Here is a 23,846-nt window from a genome sequence, read left to right as displayed (position 1 = left end):
ATTTTTTCCGCCCCTAAAAATTGTGGTCGAAAAGAGATGACGACGCTGGTTTTAAGAAAAAAGTGTGTAGTTGTGTTTTGAATGAAAATTGGATTCCACATTTTTTTTGGTAAATAGTGGGTGGGGAAGTGTGTGGGGTAATTTTTAAATAAAAAAATATCACAATTTTTAGGGACGTACTAATATGATAACAAGACCATAATTCTTAGGGACATGGGAGTTTGTCAAAAACATAATAACAGTGACTTTTGAAAAAAAAAAGGGTTAGATGTTGGATGGACCACGATGGTTTGGTAAGTGGTTTTATCGTTGTGTTGTATTGTAATGGCTTATCCGCTTATGCATGTGAGATCATTTTAAAAATTTAACTAAAACACATGCGTCTTTGTTACTCCTATTTTGTTTTAATAAAGTTAGGAAGGATGCTGTAAAAAAAAAGGGAAGGAAATGGAGAAAAGGGGAACAAATACTATTATGTCTCACTCGTGATTTTGTTTAGGTTCTTGTTGATATTTGATCGTGTTTGAATTACATCTTGAGGAGAAATTAGCATAAGACCCTTGTTAAATAAGTACTCTTTCTGTCTTACAAATCTTGACACGTTTTCATTTTTGGATCGTCCCACGAATTTTGACACATTTTCAATCAAGGTAATAATTATTACTTTTTCTCTCATACTTTACCACTTTTATTACATTATCTCACTAATCTACAACTCCTTAAGAGCATCCAAAATGGTGAGCCCCAAGTTGGTGCACAATGGTGGTCCCCACTACTATTGCACCCACTCTCCCCAATGGGAGAGCCCACCCTTGACTCTCTAATTTAACTTTCATTTTCTATTTACTTTTATTCTTGTTTTTAATTAAATTTCACAATTTCTTTTCTTTGTAAATTTGGAACATTGAAGAATTTAATTAAAAGCCTCCATTATTTATGGTTCTTGATCATTGAGTTTTTTTTTTCTCCCGTTGACGTCACATTCATTAGTTTTGTTTTGTGTTTTTCTTTTATTTTTGAGAATGACGTTTTTTATATGGTGTTCATTTTTTAATTTTTTCTGGTGATCGTACTTCTTGTACCTTTTATTCTTATTGTTTCTAGTGGGTATTTCTTTTATCTCTTAATAAATGTTTGAATTTGAAGGCATTAGCCCATGGCCACTTAATTACTTTATATACCTATTTTTGTCAATATTGTTACCATCAAGCTATGAAAATATTTCATTATCTTCTTGATTAGATTGAGAGACAAGAAAAGAAGTTCGAGATCTTTCATTTCTTTTTCTTTTTCTTTTTTTTTCTTTTTTCTTTTTTTCCCTCTCTCTAGACAATGCTCTTTCTTTAAAAAAGAAAAGAAAAGAAAAGAAAAAAACAGTATCCTATTTGTTTCCCTCATTGTACGTGTGCATAGATAAAAATGTGAGATATTACGCTAGCTAATTAAACACTATATTTTTTCTCAAAAAAAATGAAACACTATATTTTAATTATCGAACATGCATGTGCACATTGATATTGGATAGTAAAAAAATATTGCAATTGCATGCAGTAGTAGAAGCACATATAAAACGCTGATCGATATAAGACGATTTATAAAAAGGCCTTATCACATACTACATATTTATTTATGTGGACAACTTTTGTCCAACATTAGCAAGAATCACCATCTACTATGTGATTCCGAAATTACTGCCGCATTACAATAATAAAATTTAAAATGTATATATATTTGCTTCAATTAGATATGTTGTCATCTTCCATCTCTTATTTAATCTCTTCATCAGATTTCCTGCATCAGAACAAATAATACCCATATTATTCCCTATAATTATATGCATGGCATTTAGAAATGATCATGCATGCAAAAGGGCAAAAGTAAATCAAGAACGTCCTATAATGTTTTATATATATATATATATAATTAACATTAAATAGAATCAAAATTGCACGTGAAAATGCTGCATTCGTGGCACAAATTATTTCTAAACTACTTCAAACCACAAGAATCCAATTCCAAGATTTTAGGTTAATTGAATGGGAGCTATACGAAAACTACGTATAAAAGGCCCCTTTTGGAGTTGAATGAATCTATTTTGAGAATATAATAGTACCCTAATAATATTAACAAAATGTTTATTGTTGTGAAGCCTATTTAAAGAAGGGAATTTACAAAAGTGTACGTAAAAATTAAAAACAAAATTATGTGCGTGTGTTAGAAAACGACATAATTCCATGCATGTATGAAGAGAGGCCTACCTGCCCTAGCTAGTGCCCACGAGCACAAATTGTTAATTAATAACCACCTAGTTTTTGTCTAATTATTTGGATACAAAATCAATTACTATATGATCACTATCACAACCCAAGTTCATTCATTACCAATGATGGAGAAAATCCCACATAGTCATTCAACTCTAGCTACCAATGTTAGGCCATAGACAGAGATGCAAAATAGTGATGAAACGAAATACGAGACTGACTGATTAATTGTACCTCAACGAGTGGTCCGGTAGTTGGGGAATGGAACCTTCCCACTTTCAATGTACTTGATATCCTCAACGAGGTTGTCGTAATGCATCTTCACCTCCTCCGGCGTCCGGCCCCCTACGGCCCGGGCAACGTTGGCCCAACGGTCAGGGGTATCTTGGTCAAAAACGGCCAAAGCCCTCTCAAAGGCCTTGTTTTCTTGGGCAGACCATCTGCTGCTGCTGCCCGAGTGCGAAATCGACGACGATGCCATTTTTTTTATGAATGGATTGAAAAAAAATGCTAAATTTGAAGGAAACAAAGAAAGCAAAGAGGGCTAGCTAGTGAGGTAAAGTGAAGTAGTATTTGATTTGAGCTTGAGATGGTGTGGTAGAAATGGGAAATGCTATGCTGCTTATTTATAAGCTTCATTTGGTTGGGGGGTGGGGGAGGGTGGGTGGGGTCTTTATACAGCTGGCCTATGAAAAATTGCAAAATCTTGAAGAATTTTAGTGATTTGTCTAGTTAAGAACCACAAATGAAGCAGGACAAAAGACTATTACAACCTTCAAGAATCTAAATAAACTGTGAAAGAATGTCAATATCCCACTTAGTTAATTAATCTTCCTAGTTTTTTGGTTACAAATTATGGATATATACATTTTCTTACATCGTGTGCAAGAATGTGGCCTCACATACTTGAAATTCAAGAAAAAAAAATTATACAAAGTGTGTGGAATCTATACATGCTAATTCAGCTCACTTAATTATAATTTGTTTGTTTACTTGCATTTTGCTCACTACCCACATAAACAAGCCATCCCACTTGGCAAAATATCTACTCCCACGCACACACACACACACATATTATTAAAGAAATACTCAAACAAGAATACAAGATCAAATTATGCTATACAGACAGCAACTTTGTCAAGACCAAACATCACAGATTTATCAAGATCTCAAAGAGGATGATGATTGAAGAAAAGAGAGGGGAAAACGCGTTGGCTTATCCAAAACAGTGTGAGGGTCTAAAACCATACCAACTAGTACAAGAGTTTCCTCAAAATGGTGTGTACTTGCATGAAATTTTTTTCTCAAAGGCCTGTGCAGAAATTGATACAATATGATCAATTATTATTGATCAAGAACTTGTACATTACTCTCACCATTTCCTTTTTTCTCTCTTCTTTCTCCTCTGCGTCTACGTCGTTGAACAAGGCTCCAAGAAATCCATAGCTGTCTTAACCAAGTTCAGTACAATGATTGTCTTAGTTTTGTAGCCAAGAAATAGCTCAACAAGGCACATCAGCATGGAGCCCTGCATCGAAAAAATTTCCCTCTTTTTTTTAGACAGATATATATATCTATATAAATCAATTATTAATCTTATCAACATTTTAATGCAGAAAAAGGGATTCATTTCTGTGCTGTTTGGACTGCCATGCATTTTGTTTGATTCAGTTTCACCTTGTAGGGGCCTCAATTTCTTCACAAAATCTTCCAAAACATCCATGTATTTTGTTAGGTGGCATATTTTCTACCACCTTATAAAGTCATAGACATGATAAAAAAAATAAAAATCAGAATTTGGAGGTTAGTAGCTGCAACCTCTATATTAATCTTGATAACTAAGTACATTGGTCCACTATTTTTTTTTTTTTTGGCAATATCTTTTTTTGGACTTCGGTTGTTATTAAGGAAAATTGTGTCAAGTTGAGTGGTTTAGCTTTAATATTAAGGATGTATGGAATAATTTGGAAGTTATATATAGTTATTGATTATTGTGGAGTGGAAAAACACAGTAAAAATTGTTTGTGCTTTTATATTTCTCCATCATGATGTACTATGTGATATTCTTGCTGACATGACCATATCTTTGCATTATGTGCAACTGAATCAACTGCATACATACAAGAATCTCTCTCTCTCGGCATGGAATATTAGATAAGGTTTTTTTCGGTCTCTCTGGACCAAAATATATGGTTTTTGTTCTTTTGCTGTGGTTGTATTAAAACTGCCCAAATCTTATGATTCCAACTGTTAAGTACTCCCTCCGTTCCATTATAAGTGAGACTCTTTCTATTTTAGGTGTCCCGCCATAAATGAGACTCTTTCCTTTTTGGGTAATTTTTTTTCCCTTTAAACATCTTTTCACTTTTTCACCTACACACAAATACATTTTTCTTAATACTAAGCAATTAATCAAATCTTGAATGTTCTTCTTCGTCTTATTTATCAACATATAATAACATGTGCAATGTAAAGCAAAACAACAAAACTTTAATACTCAAAAAATGAGTTCGAGGGTTTTTTATGACAGTAATTTAGATTGATTTGGAAATTAGGACAATAACTTTCGGACTTGTAAAACTAGGACACTAATTTTTTTTAGAGTAAAATAGGACACTAATCAATAAGTGTTGCATCCGCGGGACATTTTTCGGCCAATTATTGGCCGAGAAATGTCCTATTTTTACGACGCTTATTAATTAGTGTTCTATTTTACTCTAAAAAAAATTAGTGTCCTATTTTTACAAGTCCAAAATTTTTTGTCCTAATTTCCAAATCAACATAAGTTATTGTTCTAAAAAATCCCCTGACTCCTCAAAAAATTAATACTTCAAATTAAGAAATCTGATAGGCTATATATATGCAACGTTAATAATCCTAAACAGTAACTGGTATATATACCATAATTATTATTTTCAATCATTCGATCGCGAAGATCTACGACGGTGAATGCATCACTTTGTTGAATGAATGCATTAGTGCATTACTTGAGTTCGAATCCCATGAGTAATGAAAATTTCATTTGTTTTAATACAATAAATTTCACAACGAATACAATGATTTTATACATTCGGTGAAATGTTCCGATGTTGTTGTAATTATAACCCCCCATATATATATATATATATGTGCAACAAATTCATGATATTTTCCACCACACCGAAAGTGCAGCAATGGGGTCGAAAAAATGTAATAGCTGAAAGAAGAGAATTCAAGAAAGTTGCGATCCAGGTTCTCAAAAAAAAAAAAAAAAAAAAAAAAGAAAGTTGCGATCCTTTCCTTTCTCTCTCATCAAATCTTCTCTCACCTATCTCACACACGACATGAATTTCCTAACATGCTGCCTGCTAAGATCAACTTATACTAAGTGTAGTCGCCTTTCTTTTTTATTGCATCATGTCGTAAAAATCAACATCTGATCATATCATGAGTCATGGAAGAAGAAGAAAGAAAAAGAGAGAGAATCAGAAAACAAATTTGAGAAACTTTGACAGCAAAAAGCAACCGGTTATTTGTTGCTAATTTTTCTTGTTGAGATATTGAGAGGGAATATTATGACAAGTTGCAAAAATATGCGTGGGAATTTTCCAATGGGGCTAGCCTGCAATCATAGGCTAATCGCCAATGATTAGATGAAAGTTACATATGCATATTGACAAAGGGAATCTCAGCGTGTGATGCAAAAAAAAGTGAACTTTTTTTTTGAAAAAAGAAAAAAAAAAGGTGAACTTTCAATTCACAACAATTTGTAGATACAATCTTAAAATGTTTCGATTTTAAATTATTACAATTCATGCATATGCATATACTTAGGGGTGTCACGCTCGAGAATTTTGTAGGATGGTCCAAATTCTTACAACTTGTGAGAATCTCAAATATGAGGTGAGGGACCTTAAATAGTATTTTAATTTGATGTATACAAATATATATATCGTGGACTATTCTCATCCCAATTCTCAAATCGAGCAATATATTCAAAGTGCACTCACATAATTAAACATAATTAATTAAACTTAATTTTGATGGCAAGGCACTTATGGGTTAATTCATATGGGATCCTCTGTCTCATAATTTAGTGTGTACCAGTCTTAATTTATTATTATAGTTTTTCATTATATTTTCTTCAATTTTAATTTATTATGCTTTAATATAATAAGAAGATAATTAACAAGGATTCACTCATCCAATTAGGGTTTATAATTATTTTTTTATATTTATTTGAAATAATAATTGATTATTTGGGTTAGTTAATTCAAAGTTAGGGTATATAATATTTTTAAATTTCAATTTTTAGTTATAAATATTAATTAGAGTTCATAATATAATAATATTTTTTATTTTTACAACAAATAATTATAAAATAGACAAATTAAGAGTGGTACACGGTGGTGCACACTAAATTGTGGGACAGAGGATCCCATCTGATGCTAATGGGCTTTGTGCAAATTAAGCCACCTTTTCGCGTGATGATTGGATCATGAAAGTTATTTATTTTGAATGGTAAAATATATTTTTAGTATTAGTTAGAAAGAAATAAATAAATGAAGAATAAGATTCGAAAATGGTAAACTTTGGAGCACATATATATGTAAGGGGTGAGAGTGGTGTCGTGGAAGTTTAATTTCGTTTCGATGAATGATTCGTAGCAAAAAATAGGTTGCAATGGTGATAACCTATATGTGGCTTGTGTAAAAATGATACGATAAGATTCGAATACTCTTATTTGTAATTTTGTACCACAATAGGGACAAAACAGAGAATATATATGGCCCCTCGTGTCTCATTTTTTATTTATTGTATTTTAGTATAATTTAAGATAATTAATTAGAATGGTCACTAATTAAATTAAGATTTATAATTATTTTTCTATATTTACTTTCTAATTTTTGAATTAATATTTAATTATTAATTCAATATTAAATAAGATTAATTTTCAAAAAAGGATTAATCTTCATTGGTTCTATGAAAAGTAGTATTCATATTGTAGTGGGCAAAATTCGTCAACTTGGCTCAAACCCAATTAATATTTCAAGATGGTCCAATGAGCCAAACAACCCGATCAATCCAGCCCGACAAACTTCAAAGCAACTTGGATCGATAACGAGGCAGGCCCAATTACTTAAGAAAACTTGTTCGGTCGGCCCAATAAGTCAAGTTATATTATTGCAAGATCAACCTGGACCAACCCAGATTGACTATCCCAGTTCAAGTCCAACTTGTCTTATCAGTCAGGCTGAATAATTCGTACTCAGTCTAAGCCCATCAAGCTAGCTCGTCAATCTGGCGCGACTCTAAAAAGCCTAATTAGTCAAACAGATTAGTCCATCTAGCCGGAAAAGCTATAGATCGACTTGAATCCACAACCAAGCTGGATATATCGCATGCAGCCCAAGGATTATTGTCAACCTAGATTGACGAATTACAAGGCCCATCTGTCAAACCCTAGAAGACGTCTCCCAGCTTTCAAACCCTAAAAGACGTCTTTCAACAAGCTGACGCAGTCAGAGGGTAAATCTTTTGATCCCGTTCAAATCGCAACAACCTGGGAGATAGGAGTTTTGACGAGGCCAGACTGTGGAAACCCTAGCATCTGGATGCCATCTATATAAACATCCAGACTAGGTCACAAAAGGGGACACAAAATCCTACTTGCTCTTTACTTTTTAAATTCTCTCTACTCTGTCACCACCTTGATTGCTCTTCTAAGTCGGAAATAGCTAACTTGGCCTATCTTCGTTTTCCACCTTCCATTATCACAACTCGTTGTCGCCGTTTGCACCCTCCGACGCCGCCGACAGCTTGGAATAACCACGCATTCCAACCTATCTTTCTCTCTCATTTCATTTTATTTGTCATTCCGCTTTGCTATTCCGTTACAGACTTGAGCGTCAGAGGCTCTACGGTCGACACCCCCTCCCGGTGCTCAATCTAGGGCTCTTACCTGTTCTTGTGTTGACAGGTTGCTAGTGCCCAATCGATCCGAATGTGCAGACGTCATCCTCAATTGTAGATTTTAGCCTCTACACATATCATTTAAAAACACACCCGTATTTTGTTTGAAATTAAACGATGCCTAAAATTGGTTATTTATTTGGTTGAAATCTTAGTTAGAGATAAAAACGGGAAAAAGTAGGGTCGATAATATACAATACTAAAGTTTGATAAAAAATGTGTATGAAATTAATAGGTTAGTATTCAATATTCTCGTGATAATTAAGATCATTATAAATTTTTATAGGGCGTGTTCGTATCAAATTCATATCATTATTATGTAAAATAATAATTATGTATTATTATTATTATTATTATTATTATTATTATTATTATTATTATTATTATTATTATTATTATTATTATTTAGTTAGGTTTTGAATCTATCATACCAAATCATTATAGTACTTTGTGTGTACATATATCATATCATCTTTATGTTCATATCAAATCATGCCCTTGTTTATACAAATCTCATAATTCTTGTTCGCGTCAAAACAAATCATTAATGAATTGTGTTCGTACTTAATCTTTTCAAGTGTAGATATGATACACCAAAATTATTAACCTAAAAAATAATGTTTGAAGGCTCACTACTCTTTAAAATTTGTAGATAGTTACTTAAGTTGGCATCAACATTTGGTGCCTTGGAATTTAGGGGCTTCTAGGTCTGGTGCAGGGCCATTTGCGGCCGAGACAGAGAGTTGCATTCTATATTAATTAGTAGACGTGTATGTGTTGGGCTGGACTTCAAATCCAAGAAGAGTTGGCCCAAGAAATTTGGGCCGCTTATATTAGGCCCACCTTTGAAATTGAATTTGACAGCTACATCCAAGTTTATTAGGAGGGTAATTCTATTCATAGCCTCCATTTTACTCACTATAACCTCCTCATTAAATTTTTTTAAATAAATTTACTACACTATCCTTATAGCCCCAAATTAAAATTCTACTCTATCCCCACCATTTGTAGCCCATTTTTATGAGAGATCTCCCCAATTTTAATCTGCAGATTCCCTGTGGTTACTGGAGTGCCACAATCTGCGAGAAGAAGAGAGTTGGAGGAAGGCAATGACTGCAGACACTTTGTTGGAGAATTTCATTTGATGGCGCAGGAAAACAACCTCTCATGCGCAGTATCGTCGTCGTCTTCTTCGTCATAAAAGTTGTTGATTATAGAGGTGATTCTCGGATTCATGAAGAAGGGTCGGCCCTGTGCGATGAATATGATGACTGGTGAGGGTTTCGAGCATTCTGGTGAACTGTAAATTCGAGGTTTCATTCTCACTTTACACAAGTGAATTGTTAATAATTCACAATTGCAAACAAACCTTGACAAAGGCTCTGTGAGGCCTCTCAATTTGTTCCACAATCAGAATCAAGCCACTGGTGTGAGTTTAGGTACTTGAAATGTACTAGTAAATTCAGAGAAATGCTTCAGCAAAGATTGAAAAAGGATGTTGCAGACAATTCCGAAAAAGTTACAAATTTGATTGATCTTGTGAATTTGTCCATCGTGCTTAGAAATTTCATGGGGGCTATGATGATAGTTGTTATTTGAATAAAATTTTAATTATGGAGTTATGGGGATACAATAGTAAATTTAAATTTATTATATGTTTTTATTATTTTATTAAAATGGGGGCCGACTAAAATGGGGGTTATGTATAGAATCACCCTTATTAGGATCCTATCTAAAAAAATAGAGAGAGAGAGAAGAGATCATGTGAGTTGTTAGTTAATTAATAGATAAACTGGGAATTCTTTAAATTTTGAATCGTTGATCAAATTTAAAATTATTTTATTTTATTTTATTTTTCTTTTTTTCTTCTTCATTGTTTTGGCACATCTTTTCTATTTTTTTGTTATTACGTTCCTTCTACTTTTGTTTTTTCTTTTCTTCTTCTTATTTCGTCCCTTTTCTTCTTTTAAATTAATAAATTCTTCTTCTGCTCTTTTAAATACAACTCATAATTAGAACTCATGGTTTATATAATTTAATTAGAGTTTTAGTAATTTTGAAATAAAATTAGAAATTTTGATTTAGTGCACAATGTAAAACCAGACAAAAAGGAACAGAAAAAAAAAAGGAAAGGATAAAATAATAGCACCAAAATTAAAAAATTAGAGAAGGGACAAATTAAAAGAAAATACAATTTTAAACATGGCCAAAATTTTAATTCGGGCCAAACTTCAAAAAACAAAAAACTGAAGTTTATGTATTGAATGTGGCCAAACTTTTATTCAATTTATAATATATTTTTTTATTTTTATGTTAAAAAGAATCGAGTCATGTTCAATTGTACGAATGGAGCATAAGATTTATTTATTTATTTTTGAGGGAAAACTAAGATTCATGAGTTAGATATTTTGGACAGAACAGTCCGGACCAGGATACGAAGTGAGATATTTTCTTAATGATTTACAGAGTTTGTTTTTATTTTAGAAGCATCTTTTCATCTCGTACAATTTACTCGAATTCTTAAACCCACTTGTGCCCTTCACATTTTCAATTTTCAACCATGAGTGGGACCGGGAGCAAGCAACTATCATTAATTTAATTACGACTATATCATATCATATCATATCCATCCGAATCATCATCGATGGGATCATCTTCATATAAACTATTCATATTTCATACCCCACTCTTCACATCTTTCAAGATAACTATGGGCATACAATACACTATTTAGTGTATAACAAGAAAAAAAATGCCAGGCACACTAAATAATAATAATTACAATAACAATAATAATAATAATAATAACAACAACAACAACAGCAATAATAATAATAATAACAACAATAATAATAACAACAATAACAATAACAATAATAATAAGAATAATAATAATAATAATAACAACAATAATAATAAGTGAGGTCCCGGGTTCAAACCCCACTGTACCTCCTCCCCAACTCTCCCAACTCAAAAAGAAAAAAATTACTCATTTACATTTTGGTGATAATAAATACCATAAAGTTCCTACAAACTTAAAAATATATTAGTATGAAATTTCATTAATGATAAGAGTCGGCAACAGATAATGCAACCAAATTAGACTTTAAATTTATGAATTCAAAAATGAAAAATTCAAAAATGAAAAATCGGCAACTAAATCAAATTGCCAAACCTTTCTATTTTTACGTAAGGACTTGTTTGGTACACAGTATGAAATATGAACCATATTTGATTGGATGAATATTTTTTATTATATTTAAAAAATATATTCAAATAGCTATAAAAATAATATTGTTTGATATACTATAATGTATTAAGATGACCAGACGAGATTTTATTATCGGATCCAATTGTTTTTTTATCATACATATTAGGTAATACAAAAAAAAAAAACCGGCAACTGTGAAGGTACATGGCCTCTGAAACCGTCCATACATGTGTATTTTGTACTATCACTTTGGCGCTTAAGGATGCAGTGGCGGAGCAGCAGTCGGAGGTTGGGACAGATGGTTTTGTGAGTGAGCAGGTTCATTATTCGATTCAAAAGGAGGTTGTTGGAGATAAGCAGTCCAATCCTACTCCGGAGGATATTGCTAGTCGTATAAATCGGTTAGAGGACCAGGTTAATCAAGAGATGTTATTGCCCTCGGAGCCGAAGCGCGGACGTGGCCGTCCAAAAGGCTCGGGAAAAGGAAGGGAGCTTGTACATGCAGTTCCGACTAATAGCGTTAAAAACCGCCTAAGAAATGCGGAGGGTATTGGATTTCAGCAGAACAACTTCGTGGTTGATCATAGTAGCAGCAACGCGATGCGTACTATGAACAATATTCCGAACATCCGTTGGTCGGATGTAATAGACATGGAAAATGATCGCAACAAGGATGATTATCATTCCAATATTCCGAACATCCGTTGGTCGGATGTAATAGACATGGAAAATGATCGCAACAAGGATGATTATCATTCCAATATGGATTTTACTTTTTGATTGTTGGTTTTTGCGGTAACGTTTAGACTTTTCTGCGCGTTGTTGTTTTTGTTTTTCGGACTCTTTTAGAGTCTCTGTTCCTTGCTTGCGTCTTGTGCATTCAAGGGTTTTTATTTCTTCTTTTTATATTAAACTTCCAATTCAGCAGTACTATCACTTCCTCAGTCTAAAAATAGTCCTAATTTTCTTTTTTAGTGTGTTCATAAAAAATATTCTAATCTATTTATGGATACTATATATTATTAAATTATTTATCTACTCCATATATTATTAATTTAGTTATCTAGAATCCCTCTCTTTAATCATAATATAATTAATTATCATTATTAACATGTTTAATATGTTAATTTTGATTAAAAACATATAAGATGCTTAATATGTTAATTTTGATTAAAAACATTATTAATAAGACGTCTGACGAGATACCGAGAGTATTTCTTAAAAATTCCAAAGTCGAATTTTGTTTGGAGTCTCAATCCCGCAAGTAAATATTGTGGAGCTTTACAAGGTCTGGATACAATTTTTTCAACTGGAAACATTTGTGAGCATTATTAAAATTTGCCTTATTTATTGAATCAAATATGCCATATAAAGTCATAAATCGAGCTATATATAAGTCAGTTGCGAATTTAGACATGAAAATATTTTTTAAAATATGAATTTGTGCGTCAATACGACAAGTAATAAAATTCAACAGAAAGGAAAAAAAACAAATTCAGTAAGAACTATCACTTCACTTCATTCAACCGAACAACGAGAACTTCAATTCGACACAATTGACAGAAATCAAGTAACCAAAGACCCAAGGACAAAATCACTTATAGCGCAACACCATGACAAGTAACCAAATCGAAACGCAATTACTAAAGGAAACCAACTACACAACACCTAATAACTATTCCCTCCAGTTTCCATCAGATCCACCACTCCTGGAGTAAGAGCGGTCGCCACCACCACCATATCCGCCGCTGCGGCCACCATATCCACCGCTGCCGCCCTCACGGCGACCATAACCGCCACCGTTTCCGCCCTCGCGACGACCATAACCGCCACCGTTGCCTCCTCCATAACCACCACCGTTACCTCCTCCGTAACCACCGCTACCTTCACGGCGAGGTCCGCGGAATCCACCGCCACCTCCGCCGCCGCCTCCACCGCGAGACTGAGCCTCGTTGACGGTTATACTACGGCCGTCCAGATCCTGACCGTTCATCGCATCGATCGCATCCCTCATCGATTGCTCATCTCTAAACGTCACGAATCCGAATCCCCTCGACCTTCCGGTCTCCCGATCGTTGATGATCTGCAAGGACATAATCAAATCCGATAAAAGCAAAATTAGATCTGACAAAATCCACAACAGATCTGGTGAAAACAACAAATTTTAAGAAAACTGAAAAGCGATGATTCAATCTTCAACCCTTCGATGAAAAAGAGGAAGACAGAACGTACCGTTCCAGAAGCAAGTTAGTAACAGAGAAACAGTAACAGTAGCAGAGAGTAACAGTGATAGTAACAGAGTAACAACGCTAACAGATCAGATGAGAGAGAAACGATGGATTGGGATCCGATCTCCTCGACAGACAGACCTTCGAATCGACGACTTGGCCGTACTGAGAGAAAGCTTGCTCGAGCGAGTGCTCGGTGGTGGCCCAAGCCAAACCACCAACGAAACATCTGAATTCAACATCGGCGGCAGCCATTTCTACGATTAAAGGAGGAATTAAAGAACTGAAACGATAAGGAAGAAGGAAAATAGGAGAGCTAATGAGAAGAGAGAGTGGGAAACGGCGATATATATAGGCGGAGATGGCTAAGTAATCTTGGGTTGGGTGGGAGAAGGGTAATATGAGCGGGGTGCGCAGTGCGCTAGGGTTAGTTAGTTACGCAACCGTGGTTAAGAAACAGTGTTTTCGGCAGCTGTCGCCGTGTCTTGGGGCGGCTAAGATTGGAACAATATTCTAGATTTAACTAACCAGGGTTGGAGAGTAGTTAGTTAGATATTTTTTGCGTGGGGCCCATGTCACGTGAACGTGACGCGTATGGGCCCGTGGGATCTTAGAAAAGAAACGGTAGATATTTATCCGTACACAAAAATATCGCGTTATTTGTTAATTTATGGTAAAGATATTATAATTAAATTAATTGGGATAAATGAGGACAAAAAATAGAAATGTATTTTCCCTTAAATACTCCGGGTAAAACTTTATCAATTCTTTTTTATTTTTTTCCAAACTAAGTTTAAAATTTGTATTATATATTATACTAATTTTATTTAAATAATTTAACACATTTTTAAAAATGGAATAAATATATTACTTAAATTAAAATTAATTATAATTTTAAAAGATAAAGATATCCACTTAATGATGACTTTTAAAGAAAATGTAATGATGAATTATTATTTAATTAATTGATTCAAAAAAAATATTACTAATAAACATAAATAAAATTAGTCAAAATTCTTGATGAAAATACAAATACTTCATGGATTTTTTGTTCACAAGATATATACATTAAATTAAAATTATGGAATAAAAATATACAAATAATAAAAATATCTTTTTATGATAAACATTAAAATTTTATTATATTTAATCCGAATCAAATTGAAGCAAATAACATCACCCTTATTTATTAATGTCTGCCGTATTATAGTAGAAGTATATCTTTATCTTTATCGTTAAAGGCATCGACATTTACAGCTACTTTGGTGTATCTGTAAATTATATTCTGCGCCTATTCTTTAATTTCCCTTTCTAACCTTTAATTTCTTTGTTATGAAATGCTTTATTGACTTTTCTAATATAGATTTTCTCAAATTATTTTTGGAGAATACTGCTCTTCTAGTAATTTCATCCGCCGCACTTTAATTTAAGGATAATGTATTTATTTGTGCAAAAAAAAGGGATAATTTATTTGTTACTACTATTATTTTGATTTGCTACACTTTTATTATATGGAAATAATTATTAATTAGCAAATCATAATTGAAAATTCAATGTACAATATAAAATCTGATACGGTTTTGTATGTCTTTGGGAAGAAAATGAAGAAAAACAACGAATAATAATAAGAAAGTGAAAATGTATTTTTCCTTCTCAATTTATAATATTGGATTAACATTTAAAGTCATGCCATATTAAAACATTGTTGAATTCAAGCATAAAGTATAATTAACTTATATTTATAATTCATATATAATGTAGTATCTCCGTTCACTAATAGTATATGATAATTAATAACTTTTCATGTGTATCATACTCTAATATACTAGGAACATGTTCAGCGTCTTCTTAAAATACTCAAAAACAAAAATAATTAATTTATTTCATGATTAAATCATAGAATACGCTCAATTAACTAGTACTAAAAATATACAAACGGACAAAAAAATCACTATAAAGAATAAAAAATTAAAACATTATATATTATGCCTTCAAATTAAATTATCTACTTAAAAATGTGATTAATCACAAATAAATATGGGCTAAATCGATTTAACTGCTGATAATTGTGTTTTAAACAAAACTCAACGGCTAATTCGATTTAGCCCCTATATATGTATCAGTGGCTAATTACATACTTGGGTAGATAACTTAATTTGAGAGAGGGATATATAATTTGTTAATTTTTAACCTTTATGTTGATGTTTAAAATTGACAAACAAATCATGCATTTTTTACAATTCCATGGCTATAGTTGGGGTTTGCATATTTAATTTTATTTCACCATTTAATATGTGAAAGTGACATGAACTTACAATGACAATATATTTAGTACTCCCTCCGTCCGCAATATCATTTCCACATTGTGGACGGCACGGGTTTTAAGAAAAGTGGTGGATAGTAGTGGAAATGTAGTGAGTGGAGTTTGGGTCCCACAATTGTTGTGAGTGGAAGATTGTGGACCCTACTTCTATAAATGGAAGTGGAAACGATATCGCGGACGGACCGAAATGGCAAATGTGGAAACGATATTGCGGACGGAGGGAGTACATATTTCCGACTAATAATTGTACACTTTTCTTGTACAAGTATCTTTGTGTAAGAAAAATGTGAGAATTTTTACAAAAAAATTATGTGCTTGTATTATTTTCCAAGGTCATGAACGGTACTTCACATTAATTTGAGTAGAATCATCATATCTTTTTATAAAATTGTGTATTTTTCATATACTACAAGTTATGTATGTGAAGATTTTACTATATTAATACTTCTTAAATTTTGTGTTCATCAAAAATTGTATGCTCTTCTTGATCTTCTTGATGAATGGAGATAGTATTAACAATACAAATTTCTAAAAATGTTCAAGAATTTATTAGAGCAATTAAAAGTACATAAACTTTAGTTCTGAAAACGGGTAGTTGATTAACCTATGGGCCCAAACTTTAAATGCGCCAACTACATTTCCAAGCCTATGGGCTATGTGAATTGCATTTTGACATATCTAACAAATTGGAGGAGTCCCAAAAGAGACACCAAGCGGTGCGAACTTCTGTCTACGAATAGTGAGGTTCAATGATCAAATCACCGTTCCTCCTTCCCTAAAAAAAAAAAAAAAAAACAAATTGGAGGAATTTGGACATACATTTTAATCATCTAATTAAATAATTATTTATCATCTTAAAGTTGAATCTATTATTTAATCATCATTCTATTCATAATTCAAAATTTTAAAATATACGCTAAAATTATTATTAATTTTGTTTGTCCTTAATTTTTTGCATTCTTTAGGGTTTGTAAAAAAAATCTATTTTTTTTTTACTGGGGCGCCCTCTCTTTTTCTACATTTTAGTCATAATTCTTTAATTTATCCTACATCATAATCTATCAATCCAAACACAAAATTAAATGATCTAATTATACTTATTATATCAATAATATTTATCCCATTCATCAAATCAAAGTCCACGAAAACGATATTAAACAAAATAAATTCCAATTTATTGGTATAAAATATGAGTGCATCCTTGAAGGCATGATGATATTAACAAAAAGCAACAACGGGTCCATTAGAAGTTGGGCAACCAAAATTAAGCTACACGAGAAGATGGGCCGGGCTCAAGAGTATAACCTTTTATGCTATAAGTACAAATGTACAAGCTTCCGCAAGTCAAAGAAAACAGGCTATTGTTTTGGAGGTTTATGTCAGTCCGGCCCATGATCCACCCTATGCATGTTAGAAATTCAGCCAGGCCCATGCCCACACTAAACTCAGTATTTTAAATAAAATAAAGTAATAGAAAAACTTCATGGGTGTTTATTTTGAAAGATTAGCCTTAAATAGTAAAGCTAATTCTTTGTTTGTTTTGTTGGTTTGAAACTTTGGGATATTTCAAGGCTGTTTATTTTTATCATTTAAGTTAGCTTTGCTTATTCCTAATCCCATCAAAAGAGTGGGATTGAAGTTATCCTACTCTTGAGAATAAAAAATACTCAATCATCCATTTTATCAATCATGCAAAGTAAACATCTCCTATGAACTCTCTCTCTCTCTCCAATGCAAAGTCATTGTTCATAGTAAACTTTTTTTTTCTTCTTAAATTTCGTAGTTGACATGATTCTTCCTTGACTTAGAAGAAAAACAATTCCAAGAAATCAACACATATTCAAAAACTTAATTTGCATGAATATAAGAATAAGAATGCATACATAAAAGTGTTAATAGGCAAAAATGCCCTTTTTCTTATAAACACTTGTAAAAATGCCCTTTTTCACTTATGAAAAAGGGCATAAAATTTTGTGTGTGCGTTTACATGCTGGTAAAGGAGCTCTCTATTCAATTAAGGAGAAAAGAATGAACCTAACATTGTTGATAAAGTAACCATTAACTTATAAACAACATTAAGGGGTGTTTGAGTTGATGAATATGATAGATAAGATTAATAAAATTGATATGATTGGAGAATATTGATTAAATAATTCATCCAATTTTAATTGGATGATTAGAGTGTGGACCAATTTATCCCTCACGAACTAAATCATGCATACTAAATACTTAATTAAGTTGAATTAATTTTATTAAGTCATTCCTAATTAATTAATCAAACCAAACGCATCCTAAGAGTAAAAAACTCAGCTGCAAAATCTTCACGTGAAGGCTCGGGTCTAAAATTAGTTACAGGCTAACTAACTCGCTTCTTAAGTCCTTTGACTTTCACTTAATTATTTTGAAGTCCTTGTGTTCCTTATAAATAACTATGCAGTCACATTCAACATAAATGTTTTTTTAACTAGCTTTTTTCTTCCTTTTTTAAGTATTTTTCCTTGTCAGCATATGCATGTACTCGTATTTTTTAGGTACATTAGTCCATTTAATTGACATAATTTCCTGATTTAAAAATTGACATAATTTATAGTTTTTTTTTTTTTTTGGCAATAGACATAATGTATAGTTTTAAACGTCCGAATTCTTTCAGTTTTAACTGTCGCATACATAAATTTGGACCCAGCCATATTGTACAAAGCAAAATCCAAATAGTTGCTGTTTGGGCCTGCAAGCCGGCCCAAAAATATAATTTCATAAACCCAAAGTTCCCATGTTTGTAATTATGATAAAAATATGCAAATGAAAAAGGAAAAAAGAAGAATAAAAATCAGTATATCCAAAATATGGCGTGCCCTGTATCCTAAAGATTTTAGTTAATTAGTTTCTCTTTTTATTTGAATGAATAAGATATTAGTGATATTCGAATCAATTATCTAACTTTTTAATATTATTCTACTTAAATTTTTCTATAAAAGTATAATAAACGACATTTGTAAAATTCACTTACGTGAAAACATTAATTCGACTCAAAGAGATTGAATATTTTTATTCTCGAGAATAGAATTTCTCCAATCTCATTCTTTCAGTGTGATAAAAATCAAGCAAAATTAATTTAAACAATAGAAATAATCAAGGGACTTAGATATTTCAAAGTTTCAATTCATCAAAATGGACAAATGATTAGTCTTATTATTTTTATCTAAGAAGACTAATCCTCCAAAGTAAACTCCCCGAGCATATTATTTATTACTTAAAAAATATGTGTGATCCATATAATGGTGAAACAGTATCTAATGAATTCACCTTTATAAGTATTAGTTTTAGACATATTATCTAATGAATTCACCTTTATATATAAGTATTAGTTTTAGACATATTATCTACGTCATGATTTTGAAAATAGGCGCATGATAATTCAGCAATTCCCAGCAGGCATCGCGCCACTTTTTTATTTTAATTTTTTTCATTTGTTGACTTATGTGTTTTATTGATTATAACTTAGTGGATTCGTGCAACTTTACTTTTAAAATTGAATTATTTTATTTTGAAGATATGGATTAAGTTGATATTGTTGTTACTATTTTATTTGTTTTCGGTATTTGTCAACTACTACAGCAGACTGATTAGATATTAGATGATACTACCAACTTAATTGCGGAAGCATTTTTTGGTAACATTATTTGAATGCGAAGTATAGAAATAGAACTCCACATAATTAAGAAATGCTTTTTTATGTATAATATACTTTGTGGGACTGAAGTCTACTTCAAGACAGCAATATTTTTTCTTGTTCTTCTTCTTCTTTAGGTTGTCTTAAACAATTTATTTGTAATTTTGTAATATTATATTTAACTTAAATATAGTTGAATCATATAATTAATTTAAGAATAAAAAGTCGACCTCAAACTGATATTAATGTGGTTGAAGAGGTCAGACATTCTGGCAACCATAATAAATAAATAAAAACAGAAATTTGAAGAATGGTTATGCCCATGTCAACTTGTACCATCAAAAGAGATTGGTCAAATAGTTTTAGGCCAACAGAATTTGCCTACTTATTAAGATCTCTAATGATGCAAGAAAAGAAGCAATTAATTATGTAGTTTGACCATATATAGATACTCCAATTAAGACCCAAAAAACTTTCAAAATTTGAGTGCTTTGAAAATGTAATGAAATTGATTTTTTCTTTCTTTTAGATGAACATTTTTCCCTTTTTTTCTTTGACGAAAGCACTATTTTCAAATGCAAATTATCAAAAACCGGCCGTATGATTATCGGGGAAGGCAAAATAAAAATAAAAATTGCTAAACACTTTCAATTGTGTTAAGTCCACGGATTAACTTTATTTAAGTCATTAGACTTCGCAAATGAGATCATCGTACATTTGAAAATAAAATCAGGTTATCGAGAAACAATATGTATTTATTTCCAAAGTATAGTTTACTAAAAAGTACCTATAAGAGTAGTTGGAGAGACACATTAGAAGTTTATAATGGACAACCTAGGTAGCACATATAGTACTAATTAACAAAGACTCAAAAAAGCTAAGGGTGCGTTCTCTTTAGTTGTAAATTTATCATAAGAAAATAAAAAAATAAATAAACTTGAAACAATATACTCATATGACCATTTTGAAGAAAGAAACACAATATTTGACAATTAATTTTAAAAAAAATACAAAATCTAGCTATTTTTTACGTTTTATGACTGTTTTGCCCTTAATTATGACGGACCAAATTTGGGTTAGATTCGGGTTTGCGCGGGTTAGGCACACATGGCACTATTAGTGTCATTAGTGCCATATACTCAGTACTGCACGAATGGTACTTATGGTCATATTAATGTCAGTAGTGCCATATACTCTCTTATGTAGTGTTGCACGAATGATACTTATGGCCATATTAGTGCCATTAGTGTTATATACTTAGATTTTTTTTCTTTTCTTTTCGGTTGGCACATATGGCACTAAATAGTGTCATATGTGTCTAAGCCGCGTGCAAACCCGAATCTGGTCCGTCCTAATTAAAGTCAAAACAGTTTTTACACGTAATAAAATGGCCATATTTTGTGTTTTATCAATTAGTGGCCAAATATTGTGTTTCCTTCTTCAAAATGGCTATATCAAAAGCGCTCTCTATAAACTTTCACTCTTTAAATTCTTCCTTTCTTTCCTTCAATTCATACAAAATAGAATTGGACCCTTATTCATTCCTCATTATCACTACAAATGAATGATGATATTATTATCACACTAAAAATGGAGGGATAATATTATTACTCCTTTGTAGTGAAAATGATGAATGATTAAGGGTCAAATTCTATGTTGTAAAAAATGAGGGGTCAAGACGAATGATTTAAATGGTGAAATTTTGTTTATCCCCAATTTTACCATGATAAATTTACAATCAAAGATAACGCACCTAAGTGAAAAAAAAAATATGTTGAACCAGTCAATACTAGTAGCTAAAAACCCAACGTGTGCAACCATAATTAAAAAATATATGTATTTTTTACAAATTTAATTTGATTACCGACACGCTCGAGCAAGAAATTAGCCTTTGAGTTGAAGATGAGACAATCTATTGCATTTTATTTCTTATTTAATTATACCTCGCAGTCTTGCACTATGCCGTAAATCTTATCAAATGTTCAGATTTGTCCCTATTTATTATCTATTTCGAAATCTAATTTGTTTATATTTTTTGTAATAATTAATTTAAATAGGTGGCTTTCTTTAACGCCGATGTTGGTTTTTCTCTCACTAAATTGTAAAGGTCTGGAGTTCGACTATTATTTTAAATCTGGTCCAACTGGCTATAATTAGTATTTTTATTTATAAAACATAAAATTGAGAAAAATTAGCAAAATTAATAGGAGTGTGAAAATCCTCAAGAACGAACTCAGCTGACCAACAAGTTGAACGTTTTATTTCTAAAAAGTTGCAGCCTGCAATTTAATGTTTTTTTTTCTTCTAAAAAGTTGCAGCCCGCAATTTAAATTTACTAGAACTCGATTTGTGGTTCAAGCTCTGAATTTTTCATTCTTTCCTTTAGTATCGGAAACTTAAATAAATTAATTATTGGAGAAAAATAGTATAGTAGTAGTAGTATTGAGAGGAATAATTGACGGAAAATAATGGTATCAAATTTTGTTTTCGTTTTTTATTCAAGAATTTATCACGGTAAACTATATACTATAAGAGCATCAACAACCCTTGCACCCATAGTGGGTGCAATAGACATGGTCCCACTTCTATTGCACCCACTCCAACAATGGTATTGCACCCGCCCGGGTTCAATAGGTTTTAATTTCATTTTCTCTTTACTTTTATTCTTTTTTCAATTTAAATTAAACAACTTCAATTTTAACAACATAAAATTCATTCAACTAAAAATCCAAACATTACAAATAAAAAAAATTACAACAAATATTTAAAACATCCAATTTTTGAAAAATTTAAAGCCGTCGAACTACGGGTCAACCGGACCAAAGCATGCCCATATATGCTCAACCAAATCATCGCGGAGGCGAGCATGCAATCGTGCATCCTTCAAGCTTGCATTCTGTGCCAAATAGGCGGCGAACTCCGGTGGTGCTCCGGAATTGAATTGTGTTTGAGGAGTAGAACTTGGTCCCTCGCCGTCGTCACCGTCAAAATTACTTACATTTCCACCTTCATGCAGTCTAGGCTCCCCAACATTCCCGGGAACCCATGGCGGGCTTCGTGCATTGCAGTGATGCATTGCACATCGGCAGTTGTTGGCCGCCTCAAATACGTGCCGCCAAAGATACGAACGACGGCCTTGCAGAATTTCTTCAAGCATTCCAACGCCGTCGTCTCTCCTATACGGAGATATTCGTCACAACAATCAGCAGCAGTTTCGTATGCCAATTGTCGAACAGCGGCAGTGCACTTCTGGATCGGGGAGAAGCTTAAGCGGCCAATAGCATCCGGACGTTGTTGGAAGTAAGGATCGACTTCTAGCGCATTGACAATGCGTAGAAACAACTCTCGGCTCATGCGAAATCGACGACGAAAGAATTGTGGCCCATAAACAGGCTCGACAGAAAAATAATCGCGATGGAGGCGCTCGGCTCCACCTTCACGGTCACGATGAACCATTGTCCGCTTCTTCCTCGGGCGTGGTGGAGGTGGATCGAAACGATATGAACTTGCCACTGTCATAAAATTCACAGCACATCTCATAAAAAATAAATCGGGGGCTTGAGTAGGATCGGGAAGAGGAGAAAGTTGTGCGGGATCAACATGAACTTCTTCGCCGGATGAAGAATTTGAGGAAGAATTATTGTTGAAAGAATTGGTGGATGAAGACATTTTCTTTAAGAATTGAAGAGAAAATGAGTAGTTTGATATAATATTTGTGATTGAGGAAGGGGATATGTGATTATATATAGGTGAAAAAGAAAAAAAAAATTAAAAAATGGCCGAGAAGACCGTTGAGAAGCCAACGGTCAAATGACCGTTTAATTTTTTTTTTAATTCAATTTTTTTTTAATTACGGAAATGGGCCGTGCAATACACCCATTTCCTTCGCTCCAGCTTTGCCCCGAGTGCGTCCATACGCCCCTCCTCCATTGCACCCGGGTGCAACAACCGTGGCGGGTGTGATAGGCCGGGTTCAATCCGGCCTTCGCACCCCACGTTGTTGATGCTCTAACTGTGGAATTGATCGATCAAAGTCATAAATACTGAGATACTTTACCCCATATTTTGTGGAAACAATAATTGATCTTTGTCTACCTTTTCAGAAAGCGGGGCAAAAAAACAGTAATAAATAAATAAATAAAATATTTTGTGTTCTGAAAAAATGGGTAAGATTGAAATTTGAAAGGCTACGAGCCACCTT

At 32.6% G+C, this 23,846-nt stretch overlaps 3 protein-coding genes across 3 annotated transcripts; all 3 read right to left on the bottom strand.

The window, feature by feature from the left end:
* Window positions 1–1,564: 1,564 nt before the first annotated feature.
* LOC131005452 (transcription factor RADIALIS-like) lies at window positions 1,565–2,869 on the bottom strand. The gene is made up of 2 exons (XM_057932463.1): window positions 2,496–2,869; window positions 1,565–1,791 (listed from the first exon to the last, which is right to left on the bottom strand). Exon 1 carries the CDS (start codon window positions 2,740–2,742, stop codon window positions 2,497–2,499), a length of 246 nt encoding a protein of 81 aa, XP_057788446.1. The 5' UTR covers window positions 2,743–2,869; the 3' UTR covers window positions 1,565–1,791; window position 2,496.
* A 10,049-nt stretch (window positions 2,870–12,918) lies between these two features.
* On the bottom strand, window positions 12,919–14,162 carry LOC131005438 (glycine-rich RNA-binding protein blt801-like). Its single transcript, XM_057932440.1, has 2 exons — window positions 13,794–14,162; window positions 12,919–13,507 (listed from the first exon to the last, which is right to left on the bottom strand). The coding sequence occupies exons 1-2, from the start codon at window positions 13,905–13,907 to the stop codon at window positions 13,100–13,102; spliced, it is 522 nt and encodes a 173-aa protein (XP_057788423.1). The 5' UTR covers window positions 13,908–14,162; the 3' UTR covers window positions 12,919–13,099.
* Window positions 14,163–22,639: 8,477 nt separating this feature from the next.
* Window positions 22,640–23,575, bottom strand: LOC131012139 (uncharacterized). Its single transcript, XM_057940057.1, has 2 exons — window positions 23,500–23,575; window positions 22,640–23,157 (listed from the first exon to the last, which is right to left on the bottom strand). Exons 1-2 carry the CDS (start codon window positions 23,573–23,575, stop codon window positions 22,640–22,642), a joined length of 594 nt encoding a protein of 197 aa, XP_057796040.1.
* Window positions 23,576–23,846: the final 271 nt, after the last annotated feature.

This window comes from Salvia miltiorrhiza, chromosome 1 (assembly GCF_028751815.1).
Source record: "Salvia miltiorrhiza cultivar Shanhuang (shh) chromosome 1, IMPLAD_Smil_shh, whole genome shotgun sequence".
Taxonomy (NCBI): domain Eukaryota; kingdom Viridiplantae; phylum Streptophyta; class Magnoliopsida; order Lamiales; family Lamiaceae; genus Salvia; species Salvia miltiorrhiza.
This window is presented reverse-complemented; position numbering and strand designations above follow the sequence as displayed.